Raw genomic sequence first — 17782 nt, 5'->3', positions numbered from 1 at the left:
GCAATGCTCTCTACATGGGGCTCCCCTTGAGGAGCACCTGGAGGCTCCAACTGGTGCAGATGAGGCTGCGCAGGGGATTATGGGAGTGAGGGGGCGCTCCCATGTGACACCTCTCCTGCATGAGTTGCATTGGTTTCCAGTGGTCTTCCAGGTGCACTTCAAGGTGTTGGTCACCACCTTTAAAGCGCTCTATGGCATGGGACCTGGGTATTTGCGGGACCGCCTTCTGCCGCCGATAGCCTCCCACTGACCAGTATGCTCCCACAGAGAGGGACTCCTCAGGGTGCCGTCAGCCAGGCAATGTCGGCTGACAACCCCCAGGGGGAGGGCCTTCTCTGTGGCAGCTCCTGTCCTCTGGAACGATTTGCCCCCGGAGATACGAAGGATATCGGATCTCCGGGTTTTTTGCCGTGCCCTGAAAACTTTTCTTTTCCATCAAGCAGGGCTGGCGTGAAACCTCCCCCCCCCTTTTAAGTCTTTTTTAGCTTTTTAAATTGTCAAATGGGTTTTAGTTTTCAATGTTTTAAATTCTTGGGCCACAGTTATATAATTCTTTTAATAATTTTAAATTTTGTATTGATATGTGTTTTAGTTCTGGCTGTGCACCGCCCTGAGTCCACTAGGAGAAGAGCAGATATAAATTGAATAAATAAAATAAAAAAAAATAAAATTTGTTTTTGGAGGCACCGGTCTACCACCAAACTGCCTTTTACCACTGATCAGCTGTAGGGCGGCCCTTTGAAGCCCCGCGGCAAGTGTTTAAACAGTTTTTTTCCTTATAGCCCATCAGCTGGGACTCAGGAGGCAGCAATAGATTGGGGGTGGGGCCAAATAAAAGGTAAGAATAACGTGGGGGGGGGGCGGGGGCCCCAGAACCGGTTTGGTGATGTCATATCGTCACCGCTACCGGCTTGGCGGAACCGGGCGGAACCAGGAGGAACTCACCATTGCTTTTGGTGATTGCTTGACAAGTCCCTGCAGTTTTCTTGGCAAGATGCCAGAAGTGATTTGCCATTGCCTGCTTCCTAGATCTGAAACAGAATGGCTGCCCCCAAAATCACCCAACTGGCTTTGTGTTGTTAGAAGGAAAATCCATCTGGTTCAGTTCCAAGCTGGGAGAAAGACCCTAGAAACAACATGGAGGCTGATTGGAAAGAAAGGTTTATTGATGAAGCAGGGTTCTGGGCAGTGGTGAAACTGAACCAGTTTGCTACCGGTTCGCTGGCCGTGCATGCCAGCGAACAGCGAAACCCACGCTGCACTTGCGCATGCACAGTACGTGCCAAAAGGAGGCTTGGAAAGGTAAGTAGAACAGCAAGGGGGGGATCAGCTGTGCCGCGCGATTTAGCTTTGCTAGAAAGCAGGATTTCCTGCTTTCTAGCAAAGCTGAACCCTGCGGCACAGCTGATCATCGGAAATACCGGTCCAACCAAATCGGTAGATTTTTAAACTCAAGACCCTACTGTTCCGACAGGCGGGGCTATCTAATCGAATGATTTTAAATTGGGTTTTAACTTTGGGTTTTAAAATTCAGCCAAAACTATTTAATGATTTTAATTAATTTTAACTATGATATTGTATATTTATGTTTTTAATTTTGGCTGTACACTGCCCCGAGCCCTTCGGGAGGAGGGCGGTATATAAATAAAATTATTATTATTATTATTATTATTATTATTATTATTATTATTATTATTATTAGTAGTAGTAGTAGTAGTAGTAGTAGTAGTAGTAGTAGTTAACCTTTAGTGAGATTCACAGCCTTTGAGGCTGGTTAATAGCTCAGCAGCTCGAGTCCTAACCAAGGACCTAGGAACTGTTAAGGTATCGTCGGAGGATGTAAGCTGTTCCGAGTAAGGTGGTTTTTTGTAGAGTCAAAATGTTCAAGTCTGGCAAATTTAGAATTTCTAAATAGCGGGGTAGCCCTTTGGGTATTGCTCCGAGGGCTCCAATTACAATCGGGACAACACACGATTTCTTTTTCCACAGTCGCTCAACTTCAATTTGTAAGTCTCGGTACTTTGTGATTTTTTCTTGCTGCTTATCTTCAATTCGTGCATCACCAGGTATTGCAATGTCAATGAACCATACTTTTTTCTTTTCAACTATTGTTATGTCAGGTGTGTTGTGGACCAAGTGCCTGTCAGTCTGAATCCTAAAGTCCCACAAGATCTTGAGTTTCTCATTCTCTAAAACTTTCTCAACCTAATGTTCCCAGTGGTTTTTGCTGTACTCAAATCCAAACTTCTGGCACAATTTCCAGTGAATGATCTTAGCAACACGGTCATGGCATTGTAGGTAGTCAGTTTGTGAAATTTTGCTACACCCACTGATCAGGTGGTCAACTGTCTCATCTTTCTCATTGCATAGGCGGCATTTGCTGTTGCTGGTAACATGTTGAATTTTTGCCTTCATGCAGTTTGTGGCTAGGGCTTGTTCTTGAGCTGCCAAAATAAAGCTTTCTGTTTCTTTTTTCAGTACTCCTGATCTTAACCAGTTCCAAGTTAGTTTCTGGTCAGCTTTGCCTTCAGTACTTTTCAAGTATTGGCCATGCAGAGCTTTGTGTTTCCAATTTTCAGCTCGCTGCTCAATTACTTCTTTCTTATATTCTGCTTTTGTTTTAGTTGTCTTTAAAAGGCCTCCTTTATTTACTTCCTTAATCATTGGTTCTTCACTTTTCTGGATGTAATCATTCAAGCTGCATTTTTCTTCTTCCACAGTCTGCTTTACTTGTAGGAGTCCTCGACCACCCTCTGCTCTTGGTAAATATAATCTGTCAACATCACTTTTAGGGTGCAAGGCATGATTCATTGTCATAAGCTTCCTTGTTTTTCTGTCCAAATTGTCTAACTCCATCTGGGTCCAGTCAATTATTATTATTATCATTATTATCATCATCATCATCATCATCATCATCATCATCATCATCATCATCATCATTATTATTATTATTATTATTATTATTATTATTATTATTATTATTAAACTACCAGTTCAACCAAACCCGTAGCTTTTTTTACTACCAGTTCGCCCGAACTGGAGTGAACCGGTAGCATTTCATCCCTGGTCCTGGGGCAGCTGACCAATTGGTTTGATGAGTACATGGATTTTTATCAGGTTCAGAGATGCTGCTGGGGGAGGGGTTGTGCAACGTCTGAAATGCCCTTGGGAGATTGTGCAATGTAGTGAGCTCTGTGTCTTCTGCTAAATGGTAGTGGGTTAATCTTATTACAGTAGGACCTCTGGTCACGAACGCTTCTGACCATGACCAAATTGGGTTCCCACCAAAAAATTCACAAAATTTTTGAATCTGGTCGCAAACACATATTCGGGTGGCAATCAAATGCGGCCACAGCCGATTTCCCCTTCTGTGCTGATTCCCCTTCTGTGCCATTTTTTTTTTTTTTTGTAAGCGCATGTGCTTCTGATCTCGACCAAATCAGGTTGCGATCCAAGTTACGGTTGTGACCAGAGGTTCTACTGTATGTCCTAAATGGTCATATCCTGTTCTTAGAATTTGGGTGGAGGAGAATGTAAATTTTTAATCCCATCGCTGGAGGTGAAGGTCTATCTTTCTTAATTGGTGCAAAATATCTGCTGGATGCTATTAAGAAAGACTGAGTTTGCTTCCCGTCCTTAAGAGTATGTTTCTCCATTTCTCCTTTAGGGAAATATAATATTCTGGCTTTCTCTGTTAGGGAAATATAATATTCTGCCTTTTTAATATTTCCCAAAATATTCCATTCTTCTATGAGGGGGAGGGGGCTTCCCACAGTGTCTAAAGCGGGACTAGAACTCAATCTCCTGGTTTCTAACCTTGTTTTAACCCCTGTACTGAACTAGCTCTTTTAATTAGAATTAAGTATGTGCAAAATCTATTTTTTCTGGGAATGGAACATTGTAGAGAAACCTGAAACTTTCTACCTTTTCTCTAGACCTTGCCAATCCAGCTATTCTGATCCAAAATAAAGGCTAATTTCCCAGAAACCTATACACTAGAAGTAGTTGATGAAACACGGAATTGTTTCAGCAGTGGAATCCATGTGAGATATCATGAATTGCTTCCAAATCAAAGATTAGCTTCAGGAAATCACTGATCCAGGTTGGCATGGAATGGAGAAGTAATAGAATGTGTTGCAGTTTTCTGGAACGTTCCATTCTCAAACAGAATGTGTATCCCTATTTAACATATACATGCCACACTGAAGATTGTCTGATCATTGTGCTATTCTCATGACATGATATTAAACAGTCACTTTTCTGTGTTTTGAATACTAAACCCCTTATAGAACGGAGATCCAAAATGGGACTAATATAAGGAGTAGTTGTTAAGTGGGGGTGTTGGAATATACAGTGCTCATGTATTTTGTGCAAGAACTTCAGCCGTGATGGCGAACCTGTGGCACGCATGGCAGAGGTAGCACACAAAGCCCTCTCAGTGGGCACGCATGCCGTCGCCAGCTGCTCTTCCGGGTTCCATTGCATGCATTCGCACTGCCTAGCTGGTCTTCATGCATGCGCGTGCCGGAATCCGAAAGAGACCAGCTAGCCAGCACACGACGGAACCTGGAAGAGAGCAGCTGGTTGGCGCACACCTGTGTGATGTAACCCGGAAGTGCAGCTGGCTGCCGCACGCATGCGCACCGGCCAACTACTCTCTTCCAGGTTCCAGCGCTCTGGCGTGCGTGTGCTCCAGTTTCGGCACTCAATGCCAAAAAGGTTAACCGTTACTGAACTACAGCAATATTAATTAGAGACAATAGATGGCAGTGCTTATAAATTTGTAGCTCCATCTATGGTATACTAGTCTATGTGTTTTCTCTGAATAAAGTTTCCTGCTTCCTTGTTGCAGTTAAGCAGAAAAGCACATGGGGAGTGTGCATTATCTGTTCTGAAGGGCTATATACAGAATTTCTAACAGCTTCTTATCTTTTAATTAATTTACAAGAAGCCAAGAGACGTAAATTCTAATGATAGTATTAAAGTTAATTGAACTTAAAAGGTGTGTCTGTGTGCATAAACAAACAAACAAACAAACATACATACAAGCAGGCAGTTTTTAACACAGGCTAAGAACTTGAATAGCTCTGAATAGCCCATGTTCTCAAAGGCTCAAAAAATCCTCTTGACATATCTGTGGATCCCAGCAGGCATGATTAAAATTCCCAGAAGATCCTTACCTTTTCTATCTGGAGAAGATAAAGATCCAGGAAATCCTCTGGCTGACGCAGGGCCAAATCTTGGCTGTGTTTCTCTGACTCTTCCTTTAGAAGTGACATCCCTGTCTGGACCGATGCTTGTATCTTCTGATGAGGCCCTGGGAGATGTTTCACTAGCCATGGAAACAATTCATAGAACTACAAGAGAAGTAAAAACAAAATCCTATCAGCTCCCTGATGAGTTAGGTAATGCAGGTAGTCCTCGAATTACAACAATTCATTTAGTGACCATTCAAAGGTAGAATGGCACTGAAAAAAGTGGCATGATCATTTTCCACACGTACAACCATTGCAGCATCGCCCATGGTCTCGTGATCAAAATTCAGACTCTTGGCAACTGACTCATACTTATGACGGTTGCAGTATCCCGGAGTCACGTGATCCCCTTTTGCGACCTTCCGACAAGCAAAGTTAATGCTTGGGGAAGCCAGATTCACTTAATAACCGTGTTACCAACTTAACAACTGCAGCAACTCACTTAACAACTTTGGCAAGAAAGGCAGCAACATGGGGCAAAATTCGCTTAACAACTGTTTCACTTAGCAACAGAAATTTTGGACTCAATGGTGGTCGTAAGTCAAGGGCTACCTGGGCTGCATAACAAAGACAACTACTAGAGGTCAGTAAAACATTCTTTTTTTTTAATTATTTTATCTTACACATCCAACAAACATTAAATCTATAGCGGTCTACATCCCAAAGCGAAAAGGAAATAAACTTGTCCCATTACATATATAGGGTAACGTACAAAAGTCTATTACATATACCAATTGACATGCTTATCCAATATCTCTATTTATAGCTCGATTTGACATCCAATTATACCATTGACTCCAAGATATATAGTAATCTATGTCCCCCCGTCCTTTCAGTAACATAGTAAGCCGATCTGATTCCGCACAATTCATTATTTTCTGAATTACTACTTGTTCGGGTGGGCTAACATCCATCTTCCAGTATTGAGCCCATGCCAATCTTGCAGCTGTTGTTATATGCAGCAGCAAGTACCATGCCGCTCTATTAACATTTTCGGGTCTTATCCCTAATAAAAATACCTCAGGACACAATTGTATATGCTACCCAGGGCCGGATTTTCCTATAGGCTAACTAGGCTTCAGCCTAGGGCCTCAAGATCAAGAGGGGCCTACACAGTGGTGGGATTCTGGGGGTTCTAGGTGGCTCGGCCGAACCCTTTGTTAAATTGCTGGCTCGCCCGCCCCTCGCCTCCCACCCGCGCGGCACCAGCCTACCGTAGCCAGGGGTAGGCAATTGTGGCTCTTTTACAACCTGTGGACTTCAACTTCCAGAATTCCTGAGACAGCTTGGCTGTCTCAGGAATTCTGGGAGTTGAAGGCCACAGGTTGTAAAAGAGCCACAATTGCCCACCCCTTCCCTAGCCTGAGTTCCGCTGCCTGGGATCCACGTGGGCTGCCACGTGGTTCCCCACCGGCTCCGGATGGAGAAAGCAGGATGGAGAAAGCAGCTTCCATGCCTTCACTCACCCTCACTCTCTCTGCTCTGTTGGATCGCCGGCCGTTCGCTTACCCCGCCCACTCCCAATCTATTGCTGCCTCCGATGGCTAGAGGAAAAAAAAACTTCAAATTCTTGCCTCGGGGCTTCAAAGGGCCGCCCTAGAGCCAGTGGTGCAGCCGAACCCTTTGTTAAATTGCTGGCTTGCCCCGCCCCTCCGCACCACTATTTATTGCCAATAAATAGTGGTGGGCGAGGGGCGGGGGAGCCAGCAATTTAACAAAGGGTTCAGTGTTTTTTTTGTAATTTTATTGGCCCCCGGAGCTTGAGCATAGGCTAATTGGCCTCCCGGCTCTCAGCTGATTTGTCTCCCCTGTTTTGCTTCCTTCCAAAGAGTGCTGATTTTTTTTCCCCTAGCTATACTGAGAAACGAAAGTGAAACTGCTTTGCTGTTGCTGCAAGGTTGGAAAATTAGGCAGGCAGAATTCTTTTCTTTTTCCTCACCAAAAAAGGTAGGTGCAAACAATGGGAAATTTAGGGAAAAAGAGAAGAGTTCAGGATTTTAAAACACAAAAGAAAAAAAAGCTCTATTTAACTAGGGAATTGTAATAATTGAGATACTATTAATTGTATATTTCTGAAAGCAGAAATGGTTAAGTTGTGGTTTGGAGGAATATATGGGGGAAATTATTTGGTTTATTATTATTGGTAAATATAATTAATGGATTTGTAAGAAATTGGATTGCATGGAAATAATTGGAATATTCATATTCATATTGATTAATATACAAAAAAGGTAGTTATATAACTAATTGATTTATATTAAAATGTTGAATTTATATTAAACAACTAATATTACATAATTAACCAATGTGAGGATGGATATAAAAATAGATGACAATGGGAAGGGGTATAATATAGAATAGAAGGGAAAAATTGAATTTGATTAAGATTAGAGATGAGGATGAGCGTAATATTGGTTTTTTACAAAAATAGATGAGGAATAAATATGGCAAAAAGGAAATATAGAAATTGTAAATTTAATTGAAATGACTAAACACTGTTTAAATTTGTGAACCGGCCAAATACTCTGTTCAAAGAAAATACATTGTATGTTTGTATGTGTGTTTCTAATTATTGTTATTTATTCATATTTGTTCTCTTTTATTCTTTAAAGTTTAACAATTCATTCTTTATCTTAATATCTTTATATTTGTTTGGGGTTGGCTTTCTTCCCTTTCATCTTTTTTATTGTACAGCAATCTTTCTCCTCAAACCTACCACCTCTCTTTTCTTTCCTTCTTACTTTCTCTTCCTCCCCCTCTTCTCCTCCCTACTTCCTCTTCCTTTCTCCTTCTCCTCCTCTCTTCCTCCCTCTCTCTCCTACTCTAATTTCCCTTCCCTTCCTTCATCCCTCTCTATTGCTGTATCCTTTTATGCATATGGACTACTCAGAGGGCTGAAAAAGTTATTTCTGACTGGTCCTCGCACTTTTGACCAGTCCTCGAACTTACGACTGTCCTCACATTTTACGTTTTTGCCCTATCTTGTCACCATGGTGAAGAGAAGCAGTTGTGAAATGAGTGACATGGTTGTTAAGAAAGCTGCACGGGCATAAATGTGAGCATGGTCATAAGTGTGAGGACCGGTCAAAAGTGCGAGGCCCAGTCAGAAATGACTTTTCTCAGCCCTCTGAAAAAAGTCTATGCACATAGCCACGCCCACCCGGTCACATGACGAGCTAGCCACGCCTACACAGTCACGTGACCAGCTAGCCATGCCCACCCAGTCACGATTGCCAAGCCACACCCCCAACTAAGCCACGCCCACAGAACCTGTTGTTAAAAAATTGAATCCCACCACTGGTGAAAGGACCTCATAAGTGGAATAGCCTAGGGCCTCTTTCAATCTAAATCCGGCCCTGATGCTACCCCAACATTTCATTGAGCCACTTCAGACTATTCTTCCAAAATTTCATTGCCTCCCGGCAGGTCCACCATTGGTGGAAATATGTGCCTTCTTTAACGCCACATTTCCAACAGACTGAGGGTGTTCCAGGGAACATTTTTGCTAGTCTGGCCAGCGGTAAATGCCATCGGTATGCCATTTTATATATATTTTCTTTATATCCTATTGACCGGGTTAATTTCATATTCTTAGTCCAAATTTTGCTCCACCTCTCAGGCTCTATTGAATAACCTAGATTCTTCTCCCAGGCATGAACCGAATTCTTCGCACCTTTCTCACCTACCTCCATAGCCATAAAGAATTTATAACATTTAGATAACACCTTTTCATCCACCCCCAATAGTATTCTATCCAAAATCTGCACCTCTCGGCTAATCCCAAATCTCTGTCTATCTCTCATATACTTACTACTAATTTGCATGTACATCCACCAATCTAGGTTCACTCCTTGTTCCTGAAGTAACAATTTAGTTTTTAACTTCCCATTCGTATCTAATATTTCTTTGTAAATCAATTTTTTCCTCTGGATTATACAGACTCTGATAGATAATTGGGGTATTTTAAATTTCTGGGGTTTTAAATGGAGCCAAATTTATTTAATAATTTTAAATTTTAAATTGATGTATGTCTTGTGTTTTTAAATAGGCTGTACACCGCCCTGAGTCCTTCGGGAGAAGGGCAGTATAGAAATAAAATTATTATTATTATTATTATTATTATTATTATTATTATTATTATTATTATTATTATTATCATCACCATCATCATCATCATCATCATCATCATCGTCATCATCATCATCATCATCACATTTGCCCAGTCACAAAACAGAACATTTCCTATGTGGTTTCTAAATATTCTTTTACTATATCAAATGTTCAGTGGAAAGGAGGAGAGGCCTCTGAAAAGCTGTTCCAAATCTCTGGCTGACACGTTAAGTGATCTACGACCGTGAACTCTCCTTACATTACAGATGAAAAATAACCAATTCATAAAATAAACAATTTAATCGTTTAGGAACAATTTAACTTTGGAAGGCAATGTGGAGCTAACATTGGGCATTTTGCCTCCGAGAGCAGATGATAGTATTAGCTTTAAAACTGGAATTAGTTCGTGTATCTGCGTAAATTAAAACTTTGGTCTATTTGCCTAGATGTAAGACCACTTTCGTACAGTGGTCTTCGGAATACTAATAAGAGACTTAGAAAGTTCTAAGGGACTCAATAAGAAACTGATTACTCACCAATAAGAAAGTGGAACCTCCAAATTTGCTATAATTACTAACGTATTCTAATATCATCTGGAACTTTGCGTCTTCAGGGGGTAACCGGAATCCAAAACTCAAAAGGCAAATCATATTACAGACTGAATTATTGATGGATGGTAAAGGATCAATTGGCTGCCCTGTAAATGAAATTATACATTATCATGTTAACAACACGCCAGCTTGGAGGAGCAAGACTTCATGATGAACTGAGAGAGAGAGTTAGAAATAGGATTTAATTGTTAAGGGATGGGAATAAAGCTGGTTCTTTTTGTGAGTTTGGGGCTTGGTATCACAGTACTGATTCGAACTGCTGAACTGCCGACCTTTCGACCGACAAGCTCAGCATCTTAGCCACTGAGCCACCATGTCCCATTTTCGACATAGTTCAAATCCCTAGTGCCGCATAACGGGTTGAGCTCCCGTTTACTTGTCCCAGCTTCTGCCAATCTAGCAGTTCAAAAGCAGGTAAAAAATGCAAGTAGAAAAATAGGGACCACTTTTGGTGGGAAGGTAACAGCGTTCCATGCGCCTTTGGCATTTAGTCATGCCGACCACGTGACTACAGCAATGTCTTCAGACAGCACTGGCTCTTCGGCTTTGAAACAGAGATGAGCACCGCCCCCTAGAGACAGGAATGACTAGCACATATGTGCGAGGGGAACCTTTACCTTTATCACAATACTGGCCAAATGAGGTTGTTGAGATTTGTCCTATTTGGGGAGGGTTTGCAGGTTTGGATGGGGAGGAACTATTTCCAACTCAATCACATCAAGTCTGACTGGCTGCGGATGTTAGGGCCACTTAGATCTAGAGATACACTGTCTTTACCTTGGGTGGAGTAGCACTTCCCTGGGCAAGAATAGGGTGTAAATGGGGGCTCTTCCTGGACATCCAGGACACCCAAGGAACAGGTAGCAACTGTCTCCTGAAAGGTCATTGCAAAGCTTCAACTGGTGTTCTGGTTGCAACTTTTCTTAGAACAGGAGGTCCTTCTAATAGTCATCTATACTCTAGTCATCTCACACCTTGATTACTGCAAGATATTCTATGTGGGGCTGCACTTGAACCCCACCCAGAAGCTTCAGTTGGTCCACAATTTAGCTGTCAGTTATGGACATACCTCGGTACGCCCATAAACACCTCTGTTGGCAAACTGAACTATCCATTTGCTTCCAGGTATGATTCAGGGTGCTGGATATAACCTATAAAGCAGGGGTGAAATGATTCCAGTTCGGACCGGATCGCCTGCTCAGCTGAGTCGCACGATCATCAGAGGCTTTTTTTTTTTTTACTTTTAAAAGCATTTTTCTACAACTTCTTCCGACGACAAAATGCTTTTTTAAAAAAGCCTCTGATGATCGCGTGACTCAGCTGGGATCCTCAGAGGCTTTTCAAAGCATATTTTTCTGCAACTTCTTGGCTGAAGAGGTGGTAAAAAAAATGTTTTGAAAAGTCTCTGACGATCCCAGCTGAGTTGCCTGATCGGCAGAGAGGCTTTTCAAAGCATTAGAAAAAATGCTTTGAAAAGTTAAAAAAAAAAAGTTGGCCATGCCCACCCAGTCACATTACCCCCCCAAGCCACACCCACAGAACCGGTAGTAACAAATTTTAGATTTCACCCGCTATAAAGCCTTACATGGCATAGGGATTGGTTAGGTGAGGGAATGCATACCTCCTGGGTGTCAGCGTTCCAAATTAGGCTCTCTTCCAGCGCTGACATAACAAGATGAACTTTTACCTAGTTTTGTATGTACAGATAGTGTTTCCTGGGAGACGAGGGTGGGGGCTACATTCCTGTGAAAAGAATGTGCCGGGAGGTTTGAGATGGATCTGCATGATGGCCAATGGGACATTGGGGTTGGAGAGCGGAAGAGGAGGGGGTTGGAAGGAGGGGCCAGTTTGGCTGCAATTAGAATCAGGAATGTCAGCTTTTTAAAGTAGACCTGTAGTGGGGTCTACTTTAAGGCCAACTCCACGTGAACCCCCTGGGCCCCTGGTTGTTGGGGGCCAAACGCACTACGAGGTGCAGCGGATTCTTGATTCAAGATGGCACAGGGGGCGCCTTCAGTACTTAATTAAATGGAAGGGTTACCCATTGTCAGAGGCTTCCTGGGTGAAGAGCGCAAACATCCAAGCTGATTGCCTTATAGCAAAATTCCATGCAGACCACCCGGGAAAGCCGGGGGGGGTGCACAGCCGGGGAGGGGCTGATGAGACTAATCTTGTTGTGTTTTCCCTATGGGATAGGTGATGTCACAGAAGTGAAGGGAGAGGGGCCGGATGTCAGCGTTCCAAATTAGGCTCTCTTCCAGCGCTGACATAACAAGATGAACTTTTACCTAGTTTTGTATGTACAGATAGTGTTTCCTGGGAGACGAGGGTGGGGGCTACATTCCTGTGAAAAGAACATGCCGGGAGGTAGAGATGGATCTGCATGATGGCCAATGGGACATTGGGGTTGGAGAGCGGAAGAGGAGGTGTTTGGAAGGAGGGGCCAGTTTGGCTGCAATTAGAATCAGGAATGTCGGCTTTTTATAATGTCGGCTTTTTAAATAAAAATGATTCATTAGAGACTCTGCGCTTGAAAATGAAACTTATTTAAGATAGCACCGAAACCTGACACTGGGTTTGTCTGCCAAACCACTTCTATCCAGCAGGTTGGCATTGGGTTTTTGTGTTAAGCAGCACCATCTACTAGGACCCTGGAAATGTTCCTTCTTTGCCCCTGCCTTCTAGAATGAGGTTCCCCGTAAAATCTGGGTAGGTCCTGTTCTTTTGGTGTTCCAGAAGGCTTTCAAGATCTATCCAGCTCTGGGCTAAGTTGGTTGGAATTCTTTACTGAATGACCAAGACATGATTTGTTGATGTGAGCTGGATTCATGTTTCATATTTTTAGTGTGATTACAATTTTGCCGTTTTATTTCACTTTGTGAGCTACCCAAAGCTGATATGGGGACGCGTGATGCCTACCATTGAATGAATTAATGAATGAATTTAGCATTGGAAAAAAAAAAAAAAAAAACAGAAAAACGGAGTCATGCAATTTCTCCCCAATCTCCCATATCCTCAAAGTATTCCTACCCTTTGCACGTGCAAAAGTCTCCACCAACCGATGTGCCACCTCTTCTAGTTTACTCTCCATGACTGTCTTCCCCAGTCCCAAAATGCGTAGAGCATTTATGGTAAAACGCCTCTGCTCTTTCCAATTGTGTCCATTTGAAAATGAAATGCCTGAGGAATCAATGCGAGATTCACATTTTAAAAAAGCCCCATAAGCATGACTTACAAGTTCCACAAATAATTGCAGCATGCCAGGCAGCTGGATGGCTATCCGAAGCTTCTTGCAACCTTTTTGTTCTAAGTTTCCCTTGAACTCTTTCCCACATTCACTTGTACGCCTTGTCTGCTCTTTCCCAAAAAGGGTCTAGGACCGTGATGGCGAACCTATGGCACATGTGCCACAGGTGGCACACATAGCCATATCAGTGGGCATGCCAGCTCAGCTCTGGCACGCATGCCGGCCAGCTGATTTTCAGGCCTTCTGGGCCCACCAGAAGTAGGGAAACAGGCTGTTTCCTGCCTCCGGAGGGTCTGGCAGGAGGAGGCCCGTTTTTCTTTCTCACCTGGCTCCAGATCCTCTCTATGCAGCTGGGGAGGCCAAAAACAGCCTTCCCCACCCCCTTGGAGGCCCTCCAGAGACCTGAAACGGCCCGTTTCCCAACTTCTGGTTGGACAGGAAGTAATGTTTTTTGCTGTCCCAAGCCTCCAGAGACCCCTAGAGAGGCCTACCGGGCCATCGCGTGCTAGAAGTGGGGGGGGAGAGGGAGTCGCGTGCACATGCGTGGGGTGGGGCGCATAGAATTATGGGTGTGGCCATGCAAATCTCCCCCGCTCCCCCCTCCTGGCAAGCGATGGCAAAAAGGTTAGCTATCACTGAACTAGGACAACTCGCCATGACAAACTCGCTATGGGACAACTTGCCACGGCCAACTGATTGTGGGCAGAGGTGGGTTTCAGCAGGTTCTGACCAGTTCTGGAAAACTGGTAGCTGAAATTTTGAGTAGTTCAGAGAACCGGTAGTAAAAATTCTGACTGGCCCTGCCCCCATCTATTCTCCGCCTCCCGAGTCCCAGTTGATCGGGAAGAAATGGGGATTTTGCAGTATCCTTCCCCCGGAGTGGGGTGGGAGTGGAGATATTACAGTATCCTTCCCCTATCACGCCCACCAAGCCACGCCCATCAAGCCATGCCATGCCCACTAAGCCACGCCCACAGAACCAGTAGTAAAAAATTTTGAAACCCACCACTGATCGCGGGACAAGTGTTACATTAATATCAAAGAAATGGTGGAATAGAATCATTAAAGAAAGGATGCCAAAGGAGGGACAAAGTGAAATGCAAATGAAAAAAATTAAAATATTTTTTAAATTATTTTAAATCAGGGGTGTCAAACTCAAGGCCTCAGGGCCGGATCTGGCCCATGGGGTGCTTAGATCTGGCCTATGGGGCCACCCTGGAAACAGCGAAGAACCAGCCCACCGTGCCTCTGCGAGCAAAAACAGAGCTCAGGAGGGCTGCGGGAGGTCCCTTTTCACTGGCAGTGGGTTGCAGGAGGCTGTTGCAGCCAAAAACGGAACCCGGGAGCCCATCTTCGCTGGCAGAGTTCTTGGGCCACCACAGATGCCCCCAACATGGGTGACTTTGAGCTGGCCCCACCCACCCTGACCATGCCTACCACACACCCCTGAGGTCAAACACAACCCTGATGTGGCCCTCAATGAAATCAAGTTTGACACCCCTGTTTTAAACCATTAAATTGAATTGTTGAATTCTCCCGCAAGTTGGCTGTAACGAGTTGTCCCATTCCGTACTGAAGGGTCCTTTCTGTTATGGCCAAAAGAGAAGCACAAGGAAACAACAGGTAGATTGTACAATACATGACAACAACTTAACTTCTATACGTTCTGCAAATGAATGTCTATAGTTTCAATGTTTTACGAGTTTTTTAAAATATGGTACAGGTAGTCCCCAACTTACGACTGGTCACTCAGTGATCATTCAAAGTAACAAACTACCTAAAAATGGGGATTTATGATCTGGAGCCAAAGCTATTATGGTCAGTCCAGTGGTGGGTTGCCCCCAGTTCGGACCGGTTTGCAAGAACCGGTAGTAAAACCGGCAGGAGGCCCCGCCCACTGCCCCGGATGTCATCATTGGCAATCTGCACATGCACAGAAGCTTCTGCACATGCAGAGAAGCAAGGTGCATGCACAAGCGAAGCAAATGCATGCACACGATCCCATTGTGAACCAGTAGTAAAGGTAAGTAGAACCTATCCCTAGGTTAGTCCCCCTCCCCCTCTTGTGGTCACATGACTCTACTTTGGGCACGTGGCAACAATGGTTCATTTCTAGCCATTTGCAGAGTCCTGTGGTCATGTGACTGCCTTTTATGATGGTTTTGCTGAAAACCAGAACTTACTTCTGTTTTTTGGCAAAACTACGACCATGATGTTTGCATAATGACCACTGCAAAAATCATCATAATATTGGCTCGGTGGTGTTTTTATAAACATTATAATTTACAAAAATAACAGACAGGCTATATTATGGTCTAACCCAAGGACGTGTATAGAAAATAAACACTAGGATTGTATTTCTTTATTCTACACAAAACAAACTCCTGTCTTATTCTACTATCTTCATATTACTACAAGTTTAAATAAAAATAGAAATAGCTGTAATCTATAAATTCCTATATCTATGGTCTATTTAACAGAACAGAGTTGGAAGCTTTGCTGGCTAAGGAACTCTGGGAGTTGAAGTCTTAAAGTTGCCAAGGTTGGAGATCCCTGTTCTAGTCCAACCACCTGCTCAGACAGGAACCCCTATACCTGTGATGGCAAACCTATGGCATGCGTGCCACAAGTGGCACGTGGAGTCACATCGGTGGGCACGTGAGCTCAGCTCCGGTGTGTGCAGCTGATTTTCGGGCCTTTTGGGCCTTTCTAGGATCCTGGGGAGGGCGAAAATGGCCTTCCCCAACTCTGGAACTCGGCAGACAGACTGTTTCTGGCCTCCGGAGTACCTCCGGAGTGGGGGAGGCCGTTTTTGCCCTCCCTAGGCTCCAAGAAAGACTCTGGAACCTGGGGAGAGTGAAAAACGGGCCTTCCGTTCCCACCGGAAGTCAGTAAACTGGCCGTTTCTGGCCTCTGGAGGGCCTCCGGAGGACGGAAACGGTCTGTTTGCGAGTTCCAGAGTTGGGGAAGGCTGTTTTTGCTCTCCCCAGGCTCCTAGAAAGCCTCTGGAGCCTGGGGAGGGAAAAAAACAGGCCTACCGTGCCTACTGTCCCATCACATGCCAAAAGCAGGGGGAGCATGGGGGTGGCGGGGCACATAGAATTATGGGTGTGGGCACACACGTGCAATCCCCCCCGGCTCCCCCTGCTTTTGGCACGCGATGGCACGGTAGGCACGGTAGGCCTGTTTTTTTCCCTCCCCAGGCTCCAGAGGCTTTCTAGGAGCCTGGGGAGAGCAAAAATGGCCTTCCCCAACTCTGGAACTCGCAAACACTTCCTTGAGCCTCACCATGCTTGAAGTTAATAAGGGGAACAAATAATATTCTTCTTGTTTTACGTTTCTTCAGTGAAATGACGATAAAATACCTTGGTCTTCAGAAGAACTTACCTTTACCTTTACACATTTTTAAAAGAAAAGATGAAAGGGGCCGATCAACAAAATCTTGCGAACGGTTGATCAGGCTTTCCTTCACTGCATGAAATCCAGAAATTACTACCACAGGTTGATGCCACAGCCACACAGTGTAAATGTCTCCATATTGCTTGCTCAGCTGACATTTGGGACAGAAAAAAGAGAAAATAGCTGGGACTTTATAGCAGGAAGATGAACCTTCATCACCTTTATATGACAGGAACTAGAATTAGTATCCCATTTCCCATGTGATCCTAGGGTTGCCAGGTCTGCTTCCAAAAAATAGCAGACAAGTGGGGGTGGGGGTGGGGGTGGGGGTTAAGTAGTAAAAAAAGAAAAAAAAATTACAATTAAATTATATATTTTCTTACAAACATTTTAACACGTATTAAAATAATCACTTCAAAACTTTACTTAAAATTCAAAACATCAAATATATTATAATAATATGTAAAATATTAAATTACATTTTACTTTGCTGTCGTGTGTATTTTAAAGAATTTGAAATCTCGCCGCTGTCACTCTCATCACTCGACGCCATTTTAGGTCAGTCGACACAAGCTACAATACATTTTAAAAATGTGAACTGTACATAATTTTATAATATATTTTTATTTTAATCTCATCATTAATTTTTTCGGAGAATCGAGTTCAAGGGATATTCGATCTTTGTCTCATTCTAACTTATGGAAAAAAAGACAAAACGCGATTCTCCTATCCTTATTCTCTTAGACTGTACAGCTTTAGATTACGTACCATTTCATCATAAAGCTTTTGAATAAAAAAAATGTCCACTATTTTGTGAAAAAAAATAGTGAACGTAATGTGAAAAAAGCGGACTGTCCGCTCAAATAGTGGACACCTGGCAAGCCTATGTGATCCCCACCCTGACCCCCCACCCCATCTATTTCTGGAGCTGGTCTGGCCTAACCTCCCTTTTTAATTGTTTTTAAATTGGTTTTAAATCTGGCCTATGTATTTAATGTATTTTAAAGGGTTTTTAACGTTTGTATTATGTATATTTTACTTTCTGGCTGTTCACCGCCCTGAGTCCTTTGGGAGTAGGGCGGTATATAAATTTAATTATAAATAAATAAAAATGGGAAGGAATAGTTCCATAGAAATTGGAATTTCCTTTCCGACCAGTT

The 17782-nt window shown here is 43.4% G+C and overlaps 1 protein-coding gene across 13 annotated transcripts in view; it reads right to left on the bottom strand.

Moving 5' to 3' along the window:
• LOC148112987 (cytochrome P450 2J2-like) overlaps positions 1-17782 on the bottom strand; it is a 53827-nt gene that overhangs the window by 34735 nt on the left and 1310 nt on the right. For all 13 annotated transcript variants that reach the window (XR_015728416.1, XR_015728420.1, XR_015728418.1 and 10 more), the window contains exons 2-5: positions 16611-16773; positions 13007-13156; positions 9902-10062; positions 5181-5357 (exon numbers count right to left, since the gene is read on the bottom strand). Coding sequence is in view for 7 of the 13 variants with exons in the window: in XM_087872046.1 (XP_087728172.1) it covers positions 5181-5357; positions 9902-10062; positions 13007-13156; positions 16611-16773 (651 nt within the window). In the remaining 6 variants the exon portion in view is untranslated. The remainder of the gene's footprint in view (positions 1-5180; positions 5358-9901; positions 10063-13006; positions 13157-16610; positions 16774-17782) is intronic.

Source organism: Pantherophis guttatus, chromosome 6 (assembly GCF_059756535.1).
Source record: "Pantherophis guttatus breed Tessera chromosome 6, ASM5975653v1, whole genome shotgun sequence".
NCBI classification, from domain to species: Eukaryota; Metazoa; Chordata; class Lepidosauria; order Squamata; family Colubridae; genus Pantherophis; species Pantherophis guttatus.
This window is presented reverse-complemented; position numbering and strand designations above follow the sequence as displayed.